This window comes from Eriocheir sinensis, chromosome 49 (genome assembly GCF_024679095.1).
Source record: "Eriocheir sinensis breed Jianghai 21 chromosome 49, ASM2467909v1, whole genome shotgun sequence".
Taxonomy (NCBI): Eukaryota; Metazoa; Arthropoda; class Malacostraca; order Decapoda; family Varunidae; genus Eriocheir; species Eriocheir sinensis.
In genome coordinates, this window is record NC_066557.1 from 7,741,636 (window position 1) to 7,764,146 (window position 22,511).

The 22,511-nt window shown below is 44.3% G+C and overlaps 1 protein-coding gene across 4 annotated transcripts in view; it reads right to left on the reverse strand.

Moving 5' to 3' along the window:
* The window catches only part of LOC126981815 (mucin-19-like), a 31,439-nt gene extending 13,803 nt beyond the window's left edge, over positions 1–17,636 (reverse strand). Inside the window, exons 1-4 of one of the 4 annotated variants that reach the window (XM_050833387.1) lie at positions 17,143–17,636; positions 5,217–5,375; positions 4,623–4,783; positions 61–3,223 (exon numbers count right to left, since the gene is read on the reverse strand). In XM_050833387.1, coding sequence (XP_050689344.1) covers positions 61–3,223; positions 4,623–4,783; positions 5,217–5,373 — 3,481 coding nt within the window. In that variant the 5' untranslated portion in view covers positions 5,374–5,375; positions 17,143–17,636. Of the gene's footprint in view, positions 1–60; positions 3,224–4,622; positions 4,784–5,216; positions 5,379–17,142 lie in introns of all 4 variants that reach the window. The other 3 variants (XM_050833388.1, XM_050833385.1, XM_050833384.1) reach the window with 3 other exon arrangements.
* Between the last annotated feature and the right edge of the window lie 4,875 nt (positions 17,637–22,511).

Sequence of the window (22,511 nt, forward strand, 5' to 3'; positions counted from 1 at the left end):
CCCCAGTGTGGCCATGGCCAGCCCTCAGGAGCCTGCAGTGGCCACAAGCACCAACCCTACCTTCAGGAAGGTCCTTCTTCAGGGACTCCAGGGTGTGTGTCTCCCCAGACCCCTTCTTCTTGATTGTCAGCTTGCTACTGCTTGGTCCATCCACCTGCTGCTGCTGCTGTGGCTGTGGTTGTGGTTGTGGTTGTGGTTGTGAGGGCTGCTGCTGTGGCTGTGCCTGTGGGGGCTGCTGAGGCCCGGGGGAGGGCTGCGGCTGGCTGTTCTGGCGCCGGCGTCCCAGGAGCAGCTTCTCGCCGTGGCTCAGGTCGCCATTCATCAGGCTGGCCAGGTTGTTGACAGCGTGCAGCCGGCTCAGACCTTCGCCTGCTTTCTCCCCGTCCCCCTTCCCTTCACTCTTCCTGCTGGCTGCCGCCTCACTGCCACGCTTCTCCAGCTCTGCCTTGAGGCTGTCGCTGATGCCGTGCGTGCTGGAGACCGAGGCAGCGCTGGGGATGGGTGGGGGCAGCAATGTGGAGGAGGGAGAGGCAGAAGAAGAGGAGGAGGAGGTGGAGGAGGAGGAGGAGGAGGAGGAGGGGTTGATATGGGGCTGCTGAGTGTGGAGGGCAGCCACGCGGGTGATGCTGGGGGGAAGAGTATCCAGAATTTTGTGACTAGCTATTTCACCAACACTGTTCAGGTCGCCAACCTTCCTGATCGCTGTCTTTGTTTTAAGCCGTGTTCTGAACTTGTTTTCCCCCTTGGAGAGCTTGGAGCTCTCGGCCTTGCTGAGGGGCAGGCGGCCGTCCTCCAGGGACTTAGCAGGCTTGAGTCTGCCATCGATGCTCTCCTTGAACTTCATCTTGAGGGGCGTCTCCTCCTCCTCGGGCTCCACCTTCACCTTCTTGCCGTCCAACTTGAGGATGGTGGAGCCCTCCTCGCCGCCGCCCTTGTCCTTGTTGCCCTTGATCTTGAGGCCGCGCATCTTGCCGCTGTCGCTGTCGGACTCGCTGCTGCGGGACTTGTTCCTGTAGCTCCGCCGCTTGTTTTTGTCCTCCTTGGCGGCCTCCTTCTCCGGGGCCCGGGGGCTGTCCCCGTCACCCAGGGGGTTCACGATCACCGCCTGCTTGGACTTCAGCTTGATATGCAGCTTGGGCACCCGGGGCTCTGCGCTGCTCCCCGGCGCCAGGCAGGAGTTGGTGGCGGCCTCCTTACGCTCCCCCTTCCTGGGCTTGGTGACGAAGGCCACAGGCTCCCGTCCGATGGTCAGCTTCAGCTTGATGGACTCCCCGGCCGAGGCGCCGGAGCTCACCACACTGTTCTCCCGCGAGGCGGCCGCCGGACTGGCGTCCCTCTCGAGGGCCTTGGGTCGGTCTGGAGTGGAGGAGGCAGAGGCAGAGGCAGCAGCAACCGCAGCAGCGGCAGCAGCAGTGGCGGCCTTCTTGGAGTCCACGCTCAGCACGGACAGCCGGGAGGCCTCAGAGTCCGACTGGTCGGTCTCCTTCTTGGAGGCGGCACTAATGTTGGACTCGTCATCGGACACCACGGAGTTGGAGTGTGTCTCCTGGCTGGGCGGGGAGTGCGGCCGTGCCTCGGGCTCTGAGTCAGAGCTCTCGCTGGGCCGGGGCTCCAGCAGGCCCGTGTTGGGGTTGATAAGGTACTGGCTCTCCTTGCTCCCAGAGCTGTGCTGGGGCGAGGAGGCCGACACTGGTGGAGCAGTGGCTGCAGTTGCTGCCGCCGCCGCCGCAGCAGCAGCAGCAGCAGCGGCGGCGGCTGCTGCTGCCGCCGCCGCTGCCGCTGCACGGGGCTCCCCAGAGTGGCTGGGGTGGTTGGCGTGGCTAGGATGGTTGGGGAGGCTGGGGTGGCCAGGGTGGCTGAGATGGCTGGTGGGCCGGGGTTGGTGCTGCACAGGCACCTTGGGGTGTGGGTGGGGGTGGGGGTGGGGGTGAGGGTGGGGGTGAGGGTGAGGGTGTGGGTGTGGGTGTGGGTGGGGATTGGAGGTGCTGGGGCCGGCCGTTACAGGCATGCTTCGCTGATCAGCCACATAGGGCAGGCGGGGGCCAGGTGGGGGCTGCCCCGTGGCCTGCGGGTGCTGCTGCAGCCCCCCACTCACACTGTTGGGCAGCCTGGGGTGGGGCGCCACAGTGCTGGTGATCACTGAGCCCCCAGAGTACACCTGCTGGTGGGTCTGCACCACGTCCTTGGTCCGCCCGGCAAAGCCAGCACTGTATGGGGCAGCCATCGTGGCCCCGGACAGCCCGGAGGGCCCGGCAGCCGTCACCACGGCATTGTAGGCTGTGGGGGCGCTGGGCGGTGGGGGGGAGATGGCCGGCACCACGGGCAGAGGTAGGTTGGCTAATGGGGTGTGGGGCAGGGAGTCTGAGGAGGGGGTGGAGGTGGTGGAGCGGGAGGAGGGGGAGGCCGGGGCAGGGGAACCATGGGGGGAGCCAGCCAGGGTGGCCTTGGCCCTGGGCTGGTGGTCGGGCTGGCGCAGCAGGTCCACCAAGAGGGGACTGTTGATGCCAGTCCCGCCTGTCCTTGGGACGCCCTTCACTGCGGGGCCATGCACTGCGCGGTTATTTACCGTCTGGGTCACTGGCACTGGGTAGCTACCACTAACAGGCTGATTTGAACTGGCTTGCACAACAGAAGGCAACACTTGCGTGCCGGGCTGGGCCACGGGGCCCACCTGGCCCACCTGGCCCACACTGCCCGACGGACCGGCCGCCACGTACTGGGCTCCGTTGAGCTGCGGCGGCAATTGGGGCAGGGGCGGCCTCTGCCCCACTGTCATCACCGCCGGGGCACGCATGGGCGGTTGGTGTGTTGGGTCCAGGTTGGGGTACGGAGGCGGGGGGTTGTAGATGGGGCGCTGGGGCGGGGGCGGCGGAGGCCCTGCCACCGCCGCCACGTGGCCCATCATGGGCTGCTGGTGCTGCAGCTCCCGGATGGTCTGGACGCGGTTCATGCTCCCAAAAGAGAACGGCGCCTTGACCGGGGCCATGGGGCGCGGGGCCATGGCCATGCCCTCCATGGGTGGCCCCAGCATGCCCGGGCTGCGGAATGCTGAGGTGGAGGCTATCTCCGGGGGGTGGGCGGGCATGAGGCCGGCCCCACCCAGCGCCGTGGTGACGGACCGGGCCACACTGGAGGTGCCGGCACCATCGCCAGCGCCACCGTCCGTCCGCAGCACAATCTCCGTCGCCTCGTTGTTGGGGCCAGCGACCTTCAGCGAGATGACCTGCAACACACCATTGGCTTGACGCAACACACACTAACATACATGAGTTATACACCTGGCCGAGGGAAAAGTGAAGTTACATCCTGACCACAGCTATCACGCATCAACCACAATTCACAACCACTTATAACTGCTGCTCAACAGACATCCCAGTGAACCCGTTAACATGCACCCTTTGCCTTTGCATAGCATTACCTGAAACCATCACTTCATCCTGGCAAACTCAACTCCACTTACCAAACACAGTTACACATGACAAACTCACACACTCTGTACAATCCATTTTACTACCCCATCCACACTGCCCGCCTAGACTCGTGTGTGACTATCATCTTGAACTCTCTACCTGTATCCACCTTGTTTAGAGGATTACCTTCAGGAACTATCAGGGTTTCATGAGTCTGTATAATAATTTGTCTCTAGTCTAACACGGTGGATTTGCAAGCTCCCAAACCAAGTAGAAAAGACTATAGAGGCCCTTTGTATAATGTTTGGTTTGGTGTGTATGTAGATACTGATAAACAGGAGGAAACTCTGGGGGAAATGTCTTAATCACCACGGTCCTAAGGTCGGAAGTGACTGTATATATGGACCATTCATTTTTTAGGGGGGCTACTCTTCAAATACTGCCACCGTCTAAGGGTCTAAGGGTTAATCATTTCAAAAAGTTATGGGAGAATGGAGGGAATAAATATACAATGCTAAAAGAACTTACACATTAACACACACTAAAGGTAAAGCTAGGTTAGGAAAAAGGGGGAGAGGGGGACAGGGGAGGGAAAATGTTACAGTAAAAAATTGAGGTGAAAGGAAAAGATATCAAAAAAAGAAAGGAGGGAAAAATAAGAGGGAGAGGGAAGGGAAAATATTACAGTAAAGGAAAAGAAATTGAGGCGAAAGGAAAAGATTACAAAGGGGGAAAAATTACAGTAGAGGGAAAGGAAAAATTATATAGAAGGAGACAGAAGGGAAAAATTAAAAAAAAGGAAGAGAGGACGAGGGAAGGGAAGAATTGCAAATAAAAGGAAGATAGGAAGAGGGAAGGGAAAAAATAACAAAACAATAAAGAGGGTAAGGAAGAAAACTACGATAAAAAAAGGAACAGAGGGAAGGAAATAAATACAAAACACAAAGAAAGGGAAAAATGACAAAAAAAATGGGGAGAAAACAAAAAAGGGAAGAGAAAAACTAAAAAAAAGGAAAAGGAAAAATAACAAAAAAAATAAGAGGGAGGGAAAAAAAGGAAAAAAATAGAAAAAACAAAAAAAACAAAAGAAAAGTTAAGACAAATGAGAAAAAAAGAAGAAAAAGAAAGGAAAGAAAAAGAAATGGAAGGAGAAAATATCAACTCCAGGTAACTACACAACACTCAGGTGACTGGCGGGCGGGTGAGACTTACCTGGTCACCCTCCACCTGTACCGAGAGGATGCCCAGCTGCCTGAGGGCCTGGTCACCCGCCTGGGCTAGCTGGTGGAGGCGGATGGCAGCTTCCCGGGGGATGGAGAAGGTCACCCGGACGCTGTTCCATGGCTCAACCTTCCTAACGAACCAGGTGGAATCTGTGGGCGTAAGACAGGTGTGTGTGTGTGTGTGTGTGTGTGTGTTAGGTTTGGGCAGTGTTAGTAGTAGTAATATAATAGTAATAGTAATAATAACAATGGTAATAATAGTAGTAGTAGTAGTAGTAGTAGTAGTAAAAGGGTATACAGTTGCTAAGGTTGTGTAGAAGTAATAGTAGCATTAATAATAATAATAATAATAATAATAATAATAATAATAATAATAATAATAATAATAATATCTTTTTTAGCCTTATAAAGTGCAAAGTTTGAGAATCATTGTATGGAAAAAATGCCTGAATTCTGTTTTATCATAATATTCCACTTTCTGGTCACATATATACATGAGGAAAAGATAATACGAGATAGATAAATATAAACAAAGAGGAAGAGAATGTCCACCACCAACAACACAAAGAGGCGCGTGTCTTACCGCTGTGGGTGACATGCTTCAGGGCATGCACGAGGCAGGTCAGTTTCTTCGGGAGCTCAGGGTCGCAGATGTGCCCTTCGCAGGTGAGAACAGCCTCGATCAGCTCTTCTCTCCCGCCCCCGCCACACCTGCCTCCCCCGTCACTACCCCCATCCATGTCTGCTGGAAGAAAAAGTGACACTTTAGTGGGGGAAGGAATCATTGGGGAAGACTTAAGATTATGAACAATACTCCCTAACGCAAATCTACCTCTCCACCATCACTATCTAAACCCACGTCTGCCTCCCCCATCACTATCCAAACCTTTATATGCTACAACAAAACAGTAATGATAATGTGGCAGGAATAGATAGCCAAGACTTAAGATTACACAATGGTACCCCTGGAGCCTCTATTTTCTCCCCAATCCACCACCTCTACCTCTCCACAACCACTGTCTAAACCCACATCTGTCTCCGCCCGTCATTTCCAAATCTCTACATGCTACAACAAACAGTAATGATGAAGAAATGGCAAAACAAGGAAGAATGAGGGATAGGAAGAAAACTACAGAAAAAGGAATGAAGGGAAGGAAAACAAAACAAAACACGGAGAAAAGGAAAAAAGGGAAATGAAAAGAGGAAAAGGAAAAATGAGGAAAAGGAAAGAGGGAAAGGAAAAAATAAGAGGGAAGGAAAAAAAGGAGGAAAAGGAAAGAGGGAAAGGAAAAAATAAGAGGGAAAGTAAAAAAAAGAGGAAAAGGAAAAAAGGGAAAAAAATTGAAATATGAAAAAGAGAAAAAAATAAATACAAAACACAAAGAGGCAGGTATAGTTAGCCAAGACTTGATTACACAATGATACTCCCGGATTCTTTATCTTTTTCCCTAACCCAGATATGCCTCCCCTCCCTTCCCCCCATCACTACCCACTTCTGCATCCAGCAATAAATAGAAACACTTTAGCTGGGGACAGGAAAGATTAGGGAGACTTAACTGACGAAGAACATGGAGAAGAAGAAGAAATATGGAAACAAAGGAGGAGCAGCGAGTAGCAGGCTTTTTTTTTATATTATTGTTCCCTTTTTTTGTGCCCTTGAGCTGTCTCCTTTGTTGTAAAAAATAAAAAATAAATAAAAAAAAAAAAAAAAAAATAAGAAGAGAAATAGATTAAACGAAGAAGAAAAAGGAAAAGGAAGTTGAGGACGAAAACTATGGCACAGAAGACACTCCTGGATTCTTTTAATTTTCTCCCCAACATACATTTGCCTCCCTCGCAACACTATCTAAATCTATATCTGGCACAAAAACAATCACACTTTAGCTGGGTCAGAAATGGGTAGGTAGACTTAAGATCACAATTGACACTCCTGGATTCTTTTAATTTTCTCCCCAACATACATTTGCCTCCCTCCAAACACTATCTAAATCTATATCTGGCACAAAAACAATCACACTTTAGCTGGGTCAGAAATGGCTAGGTTAGACTTAAAATCACAATTGACACTCCTGGATTCTTTTTATTTTCTCCCCAACATACATTTGCCTCCCTCCCAACACTATCAAAATCTATATCTGGCACCAAAAAAAAAAAAAAAAATAAATAAATAAATAAATAAATAAATAAATAAATAAATAAATAAATAAAATAAAAAAATCACACTTTAGCTGGGTTAGAAATAGGTAGAGAAGACCTTAAGATTAAAAAGATCCCCAACCCGCATCTCTTCTCCTACCTTCCCCCCAATCATTTCTCTCATAAATCTGCCACAACAAACAGTAACACTTCGGGGATGCTCGGAAAGGTTCAGCGACGATAAAGTTCAAACAATACAGGATTCTATATTTTCTCACTGAGGTCGATATAATAACACTCCTTCCCTTCTTACATCAGCTGTTTCTAAAGGTCAAAGAGGGGATCAATCGCGTTCAAATTAATGTTTTTTTAGGTTCACGGTACAGAAGGAGGGTCGCACTACCACCAGGGTCATAAAACTACTCCTGGAAATGCCCAGAACTCCTACGAAAGCCTTGTCAAATATGTGAACTTGGGCAACTCAGGTTCTAATGAGTGCATTTTTAGGTTCATGGTACAGAGGGAGGGTCACACTACCACCAGGGTCATAAAACTACTCCTGGAAATGCCCAGAACTCCTATGAAAGCCTTGTCAAATATGTGAACTAGGGCGACTCGGGTTCTAATGAGTGTTTTTTTAGGTTCATGGTACAGAGGGAGGGTCACACTACCACCAGGGTCATAAAACTACTCCTGGAAATGCCCAGAACTCCTACGAAAGCCTTGTCAAATATGCGAACTTGGGCGACAAAATGTTTTAAAATGTGACCCTAAGCCTTATCTGCCTCCCCTCTGTAGCCTGGCCAGCGTTGTCAAATTAAAGTTGTCCCTCAAATAGTACAGTTTCCAATAGTTTGGTTTTGGTTTTATGTCAATTTTATGAGAAGATTTTTTAGGATTTTTAAATTTCCCGACAAGCAGGAAATTTTAAAATCCTTAAAGATCTTCTATGACAATCCGTATAAAACCGAAACCGAACTTTTGGAAACCGTACTATTTGAGGGATGACTGTACCATAGTTTCTGACCAATAAATATACCAGTTAAAACGAAAACGATCAATATTTAACAGTTTTAACGATAACTTTAAATTTCAATCGTTATTTGTGTGGTTACGACCATCTTAGAGCCTAATAATGATAAATGCAGTGTTCAGAGTGCGACAATTTGGCAACGCTGAGCCTGGCCTTGTCTCTCCCATGTACTGTCTTGGGTGAGTGACAGACATGCCGCTCCCATACTCAGGTTACCTTCGGCATCTCACTGCTCAATAATGCCTGTCCTCTGAGTGGTGTTCTATTATTACAGCTCGGTTCCTATATTTCTAAAAGTCAGCGTGAGAAAGTTTGAACCCCACTCTCTGATGTCAGCAAGTGCGACTAACCTTACCTCTCAAAAACACACTCCCTCCCCTCAAAACAAAGGCTTGGTATATCAATTTTAGAAGGAAAATCCAGAAAAGGTATGACTGGTTTTTTTTCTCTCCTTTCCTCTCAGTAAGACTCGGTATATCGATGTGGGTAGAAGTCAAAGTGAGAAGGAAGAAAATTAAGGAAAGGTCTGCATGTCATACCGTACTTTGCTTCCTTTCATCTCGGTAGTAAAGAATAATTTGCTTCACTTTATATTATGTTCATGCCTTCAAAGTATTAAACATTTATTCTCCAAGAACCAGAAAGTGCTACCTCTCTCTCTCTCTCTCTCTCTCTCTCTCTCTCTCTCTCTCTCTCTCTCTCTCTCTCCTCACTGACCCCTTTCTTCTCTCAACACACTTCCTTACACTATCTTTCCAATTTATTGTGGCATCCCCCAATTATTTCTCTCTCTCTCTCTCTCTCTCTCTCTCTCTCTCTCTCTCTCTCTCTCTCTCACACACACACACACACACTGCACAAATAAAATCAATATAAACAAGCCAAGTGTAGTACATTTTAGCACAACAGACAAACCCAAACACACAAGGCACTAAGATTAACTGAAAGCAGAAAATGGTATCTTACGTTGACGAGTAATCTTCAATCTTTATCAGTTCACTCCATGACCTTCCCTTCTCGCCATAATCACTGGCTGGAGATGAATGTGTGGTGAACTTTGATGTTAAATGTCGAGAACTAATTTTAGCTTTGGGGTAAAAACGGAAGTAAATAAAAATAAAGTAGTAATAATAGAAATACTGCCGATGATATACGCACACACTCACACACACACACACAGGTTTCAACTTGGACAACAAACACACTTTTTCACCCACCCCCTCCGACCCAATAAACAAAAGCATGTCCACAACTGAAAATATATATAATAAAACACTCCTATGCATATGTAGCAAGCCCCTCACCAGATTACTACACCCATAACTCTACCCTTGTTGCCTCAGCCTCCCTTTGCGGCGCCTGAACAATAATTTACTTGTGACATGTGAGGCCAAAAATATCAGGCAAGCGAACAAGACAAAACAACACAACTGAGACATACTTCTAAGAGTTTTTTTTTTAAGTGAACAAACGTAAACAAAAATAATATCGCTGACTTGAGTTGTTTGTCTTTTTGATGGATTAATGCTTCTACTAACTAACTATAAATAATAATAATAGTAATAATACATGTACACAAACAGTTTGTTGAGTTGAATGTCTTCTCAAAAGCTTAAAACTTCTAAACAACTACAAATAATAACAAAAACACATCTTCAAATAATTCTTCTAGGAGTTGAATGACTTTCTGAATGGATTAATGTTTCCACTAAAAAAAGTAAAAATGATAATAGTATCTTCAACAAGTACTTCAAGGTGTTAATGTCATTCTTGATAGTTTAACACCGCTATAAACCAACTACAAGAGTCTTCCATCTATTAATAGCACATGATATGAGACTTCAATAGCAAGGTATGTGGGTAGCAGTGAACCCTTCGACCTCTCCATCTTGAGTAGTAGTGAATGGCCTTTTCTGTATGCATAGGTTACAAAAATGTATGCAGGATATCCTCCACTGATGCCCTATGCAATGATCCCTCTTGTAAATGCCATATATACTTGAAGACTACATTTTTTCTCATTGCAGCAAAAATTAATAAAAAAAAGATGAGTAAATAAATGAATAAAATCTTCTATAGCTACATACATGGTTTTCTTACTTTATACATTCACTCTCTCCAGTTTCAGATGCCATGAATACTTGAAGATTTTTTTCAATGTAGTAAAATGAATAAATAGGATGAAAAAAATAAATCAATAAAATCATCCATTGCTACATACATGATTTTTCTAGTCCATCCATTCACCTCCTTGAGTTTTCTAGACAATGATCGCACTTACAGATGCCAAGACTACTTCAAGATTTTTTTCAGTGTAGTAAAAATGAATAAATAAATTGCAAAAATAAATTGATAAAATCTTCCATTGCTACATACATGATTTTTCTAGTCCATCCATTCACCTCCTTGAGTTTTTTAGACAATGATGATATTTTTCAGTGTAGTAAAAATTCATAAAAAGGACGAAAAAATAAATTAAGTCTTCCATTGCTACATGCATGATTTTTTTAGTCTATCCATTCACTACCTCAAGTTTTCCTACATAATGATCACTATTGCAGATGCCATGAATACTTGAAGATATTTTTTTTTCCGGTGGTAAAAATGAATGAAAAGAATGAAAAAATATATCAGTCTTCCATACATGATTTTCCTAGTCTCTTCATTCACATACTTAAGTTTTTTCTAGACAATGATCACAGTTGCAAATGTACGTTAATGAATACTTGAAGATATTTTTTTCATAGTGTAGGAAAAATGAATAAATAGAATGAAAAAATAAATCAATAAAGTCTTCCACAGCTACGTACATGATTTTCCTAGTCTCTTCATTCACATACTTAAGTTTTTTCTAGACAATGATCACAGTTGCAAGTGTACGGTAATGAATACTTGAAGATATTTTTTTCATAGTGTAGGAAAATTGAATAAATAGAATGAAAAAATAAATCAATAAAGTCTTCCACAGCTACATACATTATTTTCCTAGTCTATTCATTCACATACTTAAGTTTTCTACACAATGATCACTCTTGCAAATGTAATGATTACTTTTTTTTTTTCTTTTTCTGACACTGTAGTAAAGATAAATAAATGAACAAATAAAATGGGCTAAGTCTTCCATGGTTAAATCATTCTTCTACTCTATCCATTTCCTGCCTAAATTTTTCTTCACAAAGTTCACTATTGCAGATGACATAAACACTTTAAAATTATTCACTCTCACACTCCAATAAAAATGAATGATAAACAAAAGAGTAAACAGATAAAACAGGCTATATTTTTCTCCTTTATCCATTCACCTTAAGTTATTTTTCTCCTTTATCCATTCACCTCGTTATTTTTCTCCTTTATCCATTCACCTCAAGTTATTCAGAGCACCACTCTTCCACTTTTAACTAGAAATACTCTGGGAACTGAATGTAAAGTTAGGTTAGGTTAAGATGCCTTGGACTACAAATAAATGGTCAGATACCCACCCACACCCACACACACACACAGGTACTCCCACCTCTAAGCCACAAACGAAACATAAGCGCGTTGTTAAGTGTTAAGTCGCATAAGTAGGTAAATCTGCAAGTACGAAAGTGCTGTCAAAATCTTATAAGTCACCCACGATACAATTACTGATAACAGATCTTTGGATAAACTGATATTCCCTCTTCATCCCTCCTAACATCATCTTTGTGTCGGAGGAAGTATGATGAGAGAGAGATAGATTGATAAAAACTATGCTGCACTGATCAAGAGATAAACGATAACAGGATATGGATAATCAATAACAAGATACGAAAGTGATAGACAGGAGAAAAAAATACATGGTTCATTTTTGTGTCTGAGGAAGTATAACAGGAGGAAGAGATACATAGACTGATAAAGAAAAAAACAATAGGCCTATGCTGCACTGATCAAGAAAATAACAAAAAAAAAAAAAGATAAGATATGAATAATGAATAACATGATACAAAAGTTATAAAGACAGGAAAAATAAATACATGCTCCATATTTGTGTCTGAGGAAGTATAATAGGAGGCAGAGATACACAGATTGACATAGAAAAAAACAATATGCTGCACTAATCAAGAAAAGCAAAAAAGATAACAAGATACAAAAGTGATGGATAAAGACAGAACAAAAAAAAAAAAAAAAAAAAAAAAAAATATGCTTCATCTTTGTGTCTGAGGCAGAGATAAATAGATTGATGAGAAAAAAACAATATGGTGCTCTGATCAAGAAAAATAACAAAAAGATAACAAGATATGAAGAATGAATAACAAGATAAGAAAGTGATAGATAAAGGCAAGAGAAAAAAATACATGCTGCTCGGAGGAGGAAATGAAAAAGATACCCACGATACGAATATATGCTTAGAATTGGGTTAGAAATTAGCCTCTATACCCAAGACTTAAGCAAACACCTCAAAAACATTCAGCATCAATCTATCACCAACCCTTGCATGTGGCCAGTTTACTTCCTCCTCGACTTGTCATCCAACCTCACACCCAAAAACCCTTACAGCCCCAAGACTTATACAAACACCCTCACAAACATTCAGCATCAATCTATCAATCCCTTGCATGTGGCCCGTTCTTACTTTCTTCCTGACTTGCGATCCAACCTCACCCACAAAAAACTCCTCCATCCCCAAGACTTATACAAACACCCTCACAAACATTCAGCATCAATCTATCAATCCCTTGCATGTGACCCGATCTTACTTTCTTCCTGACTTGCGATCCAACCTCACCCACAAAAAACCCTCCATCCCCAAGACTTATACAAACACCCTCACAAACATTCAGCATCAATCTATTACCATCGCTCACATGTGGCGCGTTCTGACTTCCTCCTCGACTTGTCATCCAACCTCACCCCAAAACTCCTCCCCACCATGGGAAACAAACTTGCCCCCTCCCCACACCCTTGAATAACCATGTACTCAGTCACATACACCCCCACACCTCACCCCTTCAAGAACTTTAAGATACACACCATGACTTCCTCACTCTTAAAGACACCCTACCAAATCGTTCTCAGGGGTAAAGTAGGGTGACAATCTTAGGGTGACTGCAAAAACACTTCCCCGAAACACTAACTTCACATTTCTACAGTTTTAAGTTTGTCTACACCCTAACTTCCTCACTGAAAAGACACCCTTCCCAATCCTCCCTGGGGCAAAAGTAGAGTGACGAGCTTAGGGTGACTATAAAACACTTCCATGATCCTAGTAACTTCCCACATCTTCCTAAATTTCAAGATCACCCTAGTTAAAGAACGTTTCACCCTATTTAGAGTTGTGGATATTTAGGGTGTCTGACCATGTGGTGGTTACGGTAGGGTGTTTGGAAGCCTTTTAGCATCCTATCAAAACCTCCTTAGTATAGTAGGGTGATTTCTAGTTTCCCAGCACCCTGTTTTAGATTTTAGACATGTTCCTCAGTTTAAAGATACACACCCTAACTCTCTTCTTCTTAAAGCCACCCTCCCCAACCCTACACAGGGAAAAATAGGGTGATAAATACTCAGGGTGATAGAGAAAACCCTTACCCTACCTTATAAACTTCCCAAGCATTCCCCAATTAAGATAACCTCCCCAATTTCCTGTCTTAAAGTCGCCCTTCCAAATCTTCCTCTAGAGCAAAATAGGGTGACAGGAAGCTAGGGCGATATAGAAAACCAATCTTAAACTTCATATTTCCTTTGCATTTTCTCAAACTTCAAGATACACACACAAACAAACTTCCCTATTCTTACAGACACACACTTCTCTGTCTTCACCAGGGCAAAATAGGGTGTTAAGAACTTGGGTGAATAAATAAACAACTTAACTTCAACTTCCCCAATGCTATGAACTTCCAATGCCATCACCAACTTTAAAATGTATAAACACAAACTTCCGCATTCTTCCCCAGACACACTTTAGCCTTTGAGCTGTTTCCTTTAATGTAAGAAAAATAATAATAATAATAATAAATAAATAAATAAATAAAATATAAATAAATTTGGGCAAATGTAAACACTTCCTCAACTTCAACCTTCCCTTCACCCTTCCAAAATTCACTACAGGTAACCAAACTTCCTCCTATTTTTCCCAGACTTTCCCAATCCACCTAAGAGCAAAATAGGGTGTTAAGGACTTAGGGTGATAATAAAAAACCCTTCCCAACTTCACACTTTCTTTCACCCTCCCTAATTCTTCCCGGCTTCCCAAATCCAGGGTGTAATGGAGTCAGGGTGAGGGTAACAAGGCTGAACAGGTGACAGGGAGACACATTTAGGGTGATTCTCATAACCATGCACCCTACCATATATACACTCATCTCACTATTAATGGGCATTGGATAGAGTTCCCAGGCTTCTCACATCACCCTGTCACCCTAAAACATACAAACAAAACCTGGAACTGGACACCCTCACCCTACAAGCACTTTGGATCCTAAAGGAGGGGGTGATCTAGTGTTCTTCTCACTCACCCTAACATAACAAAGGAACCCTGGATATAGAGTCCAACCTACTACACACCCTAACAACACTCCAAAATCTGAAATAGGGTGCTGGGAAACTAGAAATCACCCTACCACACTAAGGTTTAATAGGATGCTAAAGGGCTACCAAACACCCTAGGCCCTACCACCACCACATGTTCAAGCACCCTAAATATCAACAGCTCTAAATAGGGTGAAACATTCTTTAACTAGGGTGATATAAACCTAAAAAATTATCCTACAACAATAAAACTCAAAATAGGCTGAGAAAAAGCTACCATACACTCAACACAATCACTGCATGGTTTATCACCCTAAATTACCACTGAGCTATGAATAAGGTGAATACGATAGTGTGCTGGAAACCTAATAAATAACATTCCATAACAAGAATAAGGTGTGAAATAGGGTGAGGAGAAGCTACAATACACCCTAACAGCATTATCACACAACCAAGCACCCAAATAAACCAATAGGCTCAGAATAGGGTAAATAGGGTGCTGAAAACCTAACAAAACAAGAACAGGGTGAGAAATAGGGTGAGGAGACACTACCATACACCCAAACACTATCACCACATGGCCAGACACCCTAAATAACCACTAAGCTCCAAATAGGTGAAACATTCTTAAAATAGGGTGTATAAAGCCTAAATTTTGCCCTACCATGAAGAAAAAGCCTGGAATAGGGTGTTGAAAGGCTACCTATCTAACAATACCAACAACACCACATGGCCAGGCACCCCAAACATCCAATGAGCTCTACAGAGGGTGAAGCATTCTTAAAATAGGGTGTTCTAAACCTAAGAAGAAAAAAAAAGAAGCTTGGAATAGGGTGCAGATTATCTAACTAACACCATGACAACAATACCACATGGCCAGGCACCCTAAATAACTCCTGGGCTCTGAATAGGGTGTAACATTCTCAAAATAGGGTGCCTGAAGTCTAAACCTCACCCTATCATAAAAAAGAAAGCCAGGAATAGGGTGAGGAGAGGCTACCTAACACCCTACCAACAATACCACATGGCTAGACACCCTAAATAATACCTAGGCTCAAAATAGGGTAGATAAATCTTTTAATAGGGTGATGAGAAGTTAAGACACCCTAAGATGACCAGAGCTTTCAATGGGATGTGGAAAGCCTTGTCAGAACTATACTATCAATACCACCTTAGTCAAAAACATCCTAAACACTCCCTTGACTTAAAATAAGGTGAACCAACTCCACAAATGATCAAACCTACAATCACCCTACCACAAGAATACCTAAGTCAAATCAACACTATACTATCAACACCCCAAACAAAAACACCCTGAACACACCCTGGTCTTAAAATAGGGTGATGCATCTCAGAGGTGTACAGATCCTAGCAGTCACCCCATCGTAACAAGAAAATCAAGAATAGGGTGAGAAAAGTCTATCCTAACACCCACCCCCAACCACAACCACATGGCACTTCACCCTAATTCATACCTAGGTTCTGAATAAGGTGAGGAGCCAAACATTCACCCTTCTAGCTTCACAGGGCCCTGACTTGAGTATATAGGGTCTGATACACTTTCAACACACCCTAACAATATGACTTTTAATATATAGGGTGACTGTGGCCTAATGTTCACCCTGATAAAAATGTAGCCTTGAATTGTGGCTATGCATTCTCCCATAAATAATCACATAGTTTTAAACAGGTTGCTAAATAACTGATTAATACCCTATAAATATCATTGTGAAAAACAGATTATAGTTAAATTGCCTAACTCATCCTTGAAACAGTGTCTAGTTATGCATTCACCCCTAAACTAATTACAAGGCTTTAAATATAATCCCAAACTAATAATAAACATCCTCTAAGTGTTGTGAAAAAAAGGGTTAAAATTACCTAACTCATTCTAACATCAAACAGGAAGAAAAAAGGGGCTAGTTATGCATTCACCCCTAAACTAGCTACAAGACCTTTTAAACAGAATGCCAAACTATTCATAAAAACCTTGAGTATCAAAAATATAAATTAGGGTGAAAATTGTCTAATTCATCCTATTATCAAACAAGGAGAAAGGAAGGCTTGCAAACACCCTATCATCAACCCAAGATCCATGAACAAGGTGTCTAATGCCAAATAATCACCCTAGCATCATTGCATAGCCTAGGATAGAGTGCCAATGCCCTCACACTCACCCTAGCACCCTTTCACTATCTCCAAGGGCAGTCACCCTAGGAGAGCCAGGGTGCATAGGGTGAGGTGTCTAGGCCTAGGCACTCACCCTTATAGCTAACCATGAGTACAAAAGGATGAGGGCAGGAAGCCTAGACTAGGTAGGTGAGAGGAGGGTGCAGACAGGGTAACTAGGCTGGGCAGGGTGAAAGGAGGGTTAGGGTGACACTCATGCCTCTCATACTAGCCCATATACTAAAATATCCACTAGGGTGACAGAAGGGTATGAGGGTGAAAGGGTGGACTGGCACATGTCACCCTAACACACAGAGGATAAATAGGGTGAGATGAGGATGCCAAACAGACCAAAGATTAAGGTTAGCTTCCAGTCACCCTAACACACACACACACATACACATCACAATACCCACACACACACACACACACACACACACACACACACACATACATACATACATACACATGCACACACAAGCTTACCTATACACACACACACACACACACACACACACACACACACACTCACCCGGCACACACACACACTCACCCGGCACACACACACACGCACACACACACAAGCCATCCCTCACACACACACACACACACACGCACGCACACACACGCACTCAAGCCCACAGCTCCCCCCATGCACACACACACGCACACACCCTCTACACACCATGGGCGGCGCGGGGGTGTCCGGAGAAGGGGAAATAAGGGTCTGAGGGGCGGGCGGCGGGCAGGGCAGCAGCAGGACGGTTCACCTCCCTCCCTCACCTCTCCGCACCTTATTTTCGCCCCTCCGCCGCCTCTCCCACGGGCGGCACGAGGTTATTCCAACGTATGCATCCCCGCGGCACTGATTTCGACGTCGCTCACTCCCCCGCGCGGCAATTATCGACGTGGCTTTAAAATTTCTGCCCCTTACACCGCCAAGGCAACAACGTCACTCCTCGCTACACCATTTTGTGAGAGGGGTTTTCGCACACATTTGGCGGTCTTTTCCGGGTTTTTTTTGGCGCTACGTGTTCCTGGATGGTTAAACTCTCCTCCGCGCACCACCGAACCGCCGCAGCTTACCTGTTGGAGCGGTAAATCCGGGCATGAGTGTCAAATATTACGGACTCCATTAAACAATAACATTCGCCGCCATTTGCAACGTCTTGTTTACGCATGCGCTGATCAATCTGGGAAGGGGCCCGGCGCCGTCTCTTTCCCCATGGCTGACCCTCTCTTATCTCACGCCCGCCACACAAATAACAATCCCCAAGTACACATCACGATACGGCTATTTTATCCATCTACTTCATTTGTTGTCTGGATTTGTTATAAGGCCGGGAATGTCAGTTTTCTCCGTGTTGTTTTCCGGAAAGAGACGCAGCCCCGCCTCAGCATTCAGAAAGCCGCGCGCTGATTGGTCGACGCCGGCAGTCAGCTCGCCTCCCATTGGCCGATCCGCAAACTTTGTACTAGCTTTCATGGATAGCTCTCTACTAATAAATAGCTTCCAAAGGCGGTCTGGCTATTTATTTCCCTTCTAAAAAATACCCAGACCCGTATATGAGCCCCCCTGGTGACGCTTGGCCCTGGGGGAGGTGGCATGGGGAGCGGGGACCCGGGGCTTGCAGCGGGCGGGGACAGGTGTATTATGTGCACCTGATACCTGCTCGTTAACCTGACACCCGGGCACATTTGACACTTGGGCTCCACTTGGAAATATTGCGACATATCTAAGACTATTTATTTCCGGGGGAGCGTCTGTATGGGCCGAGGGGGTCACTGGCGATATCCATATTTGACCCTGGCTTGCACGCGTTCTAATGGGTGCATGTATGGCTTTGGTGCACGTTTACAGCGGCGGGTCCCTCCTCCTGCACTAGATACGCATTTTCCCGCTATCAAAGCAAAGAAAATAGTTATACGCAAGGATATGGCGTAATTGAGCTGAGGTTGTGAGGTTGTGAGAGTCTGCAACCTCGCGGGAATGGCAAACTCTTCCCTATTTTACGCCTCCTCCTTGGTCTATATAAAAAAGCATATTATTCAACCCTGAAGAAAGTTATAAGCAAAGAAAAACCGTGAAAGAGCTGCAGTTGTGAGGTTGTGAGAGTCTGCAACCCCGCGAGAATGGCAAAACCTCCCCCATTTCACGCCTCCTTCAATGGTCTATATTATTCAACCCCCAAGAATTAAAGTTATAAGCAAAGAAAAACCGTGAAAGAGCTGCAGTTGTGAGGTTGTGAGAGTCTTGCAACCCCGCTGGAATGGCAAAACCTCCCCCATTTCACGCCTCCTTCAATGGTCTATATTATTCAACCCCCAAGAAAGTTATAAGCAAAGAAAAAACGTGAAAGAGCTGCAGTTGTGAGGTTGTGAGAGTCTTGCAACCCCGCTGGAATGGCAAAACCTCCCCCCATTTCACGCCTCCTTCAATGGTCTATATTATTCAACCCCCAAGAATTAAAGTTATAAGCAAAGAAAAACCGTGAAAGAGCTGCAGTTGTGAGGTTGTGAGAGTCTGCAACCCCGCGAGAATGGCAAAACCTTTCCCATTTCACGCCTCCTTCAATGGTCTATATTATTCACACACCCCAAAAAAAAGATATACGATAAGAAATAATACAAAAGAGCTGCGGTTATCCAGTACTGACAGCCCTAAGACCCCGTGACAGAGGTTGGGAAGGTGGAAAATGGCAAAATCTTCCACCATATCCTACGCCTCCTCCATGGTCCATATCCAACATTTCGTCGTCCAAGAACACATACATTTGACATGGCTTTTCTAGGAGTTACACGCCTTCCCATGGGTAGTTTTTTTACCCTGGTGGAAGTTTGACAAGGCTTCTGTATCTTGAACGCAAAAATACACTCCTAAGAACGCATTTTGTTTCCTTTTTTGGCCGTCAGAAATAAATGTGATCTTCGGTAGCGTCCAAGAATTAATACCGACCTTTAGCCTATCATTACCCCGTGAATCATCATTTATCATCATTATTTCGTTGATTATTGTGATTATCAAAGACCCAGACGCGTATGTCAGGCTACGTGGGCTTGGGCTGCTCGAGTCAATGGGTTCGCGTACAAATGGCGTATATGTATTTTTTTATTATTTTTTTATTATTGTTTATTATCAGTGTATTCAAATGATAAGAGAAAGATATGGGGATGTTGGTTTGCTTGTATTGTTTGCTTGGTTGTTTGGGTTTTTTAAGACAGCACGGATATATCTCAACCCTTTATTTATCTCTTTTTTCTCTTTTTCTTTCTTCCTCTCCCTCCCTTTCCCTCTCCCTCCTCCTAAAATCAACTTAATTAGCGAATAAAATCATCTGTTATCATTATTATTAGTGTTATTGTTATCTTCACCATCATTATATCATTAGTTATTATTATTATTATTATTATTATTATTATTATTATTATTATTATTATTATCATTTTAACCCACACCTCGAACACACAAACACATTTTATCATTGTTATTCCTATCTTCACCATCATTATCACCATTATTATCATTTATTATCACTATTTTAACACATTTTATTATCGTTGTTATTGTTATCATATCTCCATCATTATTACTTTTATCATCATTACATATACGCATTACCTATTGTTATTGTTTCATCATCATCATCATCATTATCATTATTTCAACCCACGCCCCGGTCACAATGAACACACCTTATCACCATAGTTATTCCTGTCACATTACCATCAGATTTATCATTATTATTAGTTTTTATCATCATTATCATCCGTCATCATCATTTTCATCCACTCCCCGGTCACACACACACACACACACACACACACAGGGCCTCCCTCTCCCCCTCTCCCCCTCTCTCTTGCCTGCCGGGTGAAATTCGAGGCTGGAAGGAGGCGAGTTGAGGAAGGTCAGCGAGGAGAGCAAGGCTTTGTCTGCAGATTGATTTAGCAATACTTCGGCGTCCCGTGATTCTTTTACGGGGCCTGGGGCTACCGGGGGGGGGGGGGGGGGCACGGGGGGTATTTACCTGGACAAGCTAAAGAAATGGGAAAAAGGGGGCAGGGGAGGGAATGGGGAGTTGGGGAAGGGGATGGGAGGAGAGGGAAAGAGGGGTATGGGATGGGAGGGTATAGAGATTGGGGATAGAGGGGAAGGTTGGGGAAGAGGGGGACAGGTGATGGGAGGAGGGGGAAAGGGGTATAGGAGCAGAGGATGGGAGGGGAGGGATGAGGGAAGGGGGAAAGGGAGGGATGAGGGAAGGGGAGCAGGGGATGGGAAGGGGGAGAGAGGATAGAGGTAAACAAACGGGGTAGGAAGGGAAGGGGAAGGATGAGGAAGGGAGGAGGGGAGGAAGAGTCAGAAAATAGTAGAGACGGGAAAGAATGGGGAAAGGGAAGGGGTAGGAAGGGACAGAAGATAGAGGGAAGGGACAGAAGATAGAGGGAAGGGAAAGGCGTAGGAAACAGAGAAACGGAAAGGGAGAGGGAGAGACAGGGGATGGAAATTAAGGGAAAGACTGCAAACTATGTAGACAGGAAGGCTTGGGGAAAGGGAAGGGGTAGGAAGGGACAGGATATAGGGAGAAGGGACAGGAGTAGGAAACAGAGAAACGGAAAGGGAGAGCGAGAGACAGGGGATGAAAATTAAGGGAAAGACTGCAAACTATGTAGACAGGAAGGCTTGGGGAAAGGGAAGGGGTAGGAAGGGACAGATAAAGGGGAGAAATACAGGGATAGGAAGTGGTGTAGACAGGAAAGAATGGGGAGAGAGAGGAATGGGAGAAGGGTAGGAATAGGATGAAAGGGGAAATAGGGCAGAAGCAAAAGGGGGAGATGGGAAGCAGGAACTACGAAGAAGGGAGGAGGAGGAAAAAGAGAAAGGAAGGGAAGAGAAAGGAACCGGACAAGAGGGGAAGTGGGGAAGAAGGATGAGATTGACAGGAGGAGGAGGAGGAGAAGGGAGGAGGAGGAGGAGGAGGAGGAGGAGGAGAACAGGTTATTGTGAACGCGCAGGACAGGTGGCGTAGTGAATTTCCTTTTTTTTTTTTTTTTTTTTTCTTGCGTTGTTTGTGTTGCTAAGTAAGGCTAAGAAATGAGTTAATGCGATGTTTATTATGTGTTAGTTAATGTTTTTTTGGGGGGGGGAGTCTTTACTATTTGTTTTATTTATGTATATAGTCATTGTTTTGTTTTTTTTCTTCTCATTTTTACATACTAAGAAAATGCTTGCTGGCTTGGGTGTTGTTTTATCCTTGTTTTTATATTGTTTTTGTGTTGTTGTTTTGTCTGTCATTCATTAATTATTTCTCGTTATCTCATTCATTTTCTTAATTCGTGGAAACTCGAACGCAACATCAACAACAACAACAACAACAATTATATTAACTCCACAAATTAACCCTCATTTTCCTCTTTCCTTAATTAATTACGTCATTATTTGGGGTCACAGGGAACATACTGAATAAACACATCCCTTTCCTTCCCTCCTCCTCTTATTATATTATCAACTCTTCCCTCTTCCTCTACCCTCCTCCTCCTCCTTCTCTTCTTCCTCCTCCCTCATGTCTTCCGGTTAATTCTCCTCCTCCTCCTCCTCCTCCTCCTCCTTCTCTCTGTCCATGTGCTTGTGTTCCTTTTCCTCCTCCTCCTCCTCCTCCTCCTCCATTCATCCCTCCCTCCTCCCATCCTGTTCATTCTCCAGTGTTCTTTCTCTATTCTGTGTTTTCTCTCTCATTCTCCTTTATCTTAATTTCCTTCTCTCCCTCTTTCTACTAATACTTGAGGTCTCTTCTCTTCTTCCCATCCTCCCTCCCTTCTCCTCTCTCTCCTCCATTTCTTTGTTCTTTGTCTATGTTCTTTCAGGCAGTAGAATTCCAGCAGCAGATATAGATAGATAGATAGATAGATTGATATAGATAGATACATTTAGGTAGCTAGCTAGATAGGAAGATAAGAACATAAGAACATAGACAGATAGATAATTTGATAGATAGATAAATAGATAGATATAGATACATACATAGATAGGTAGATAGATAGATAAATAGATAGGCAGAT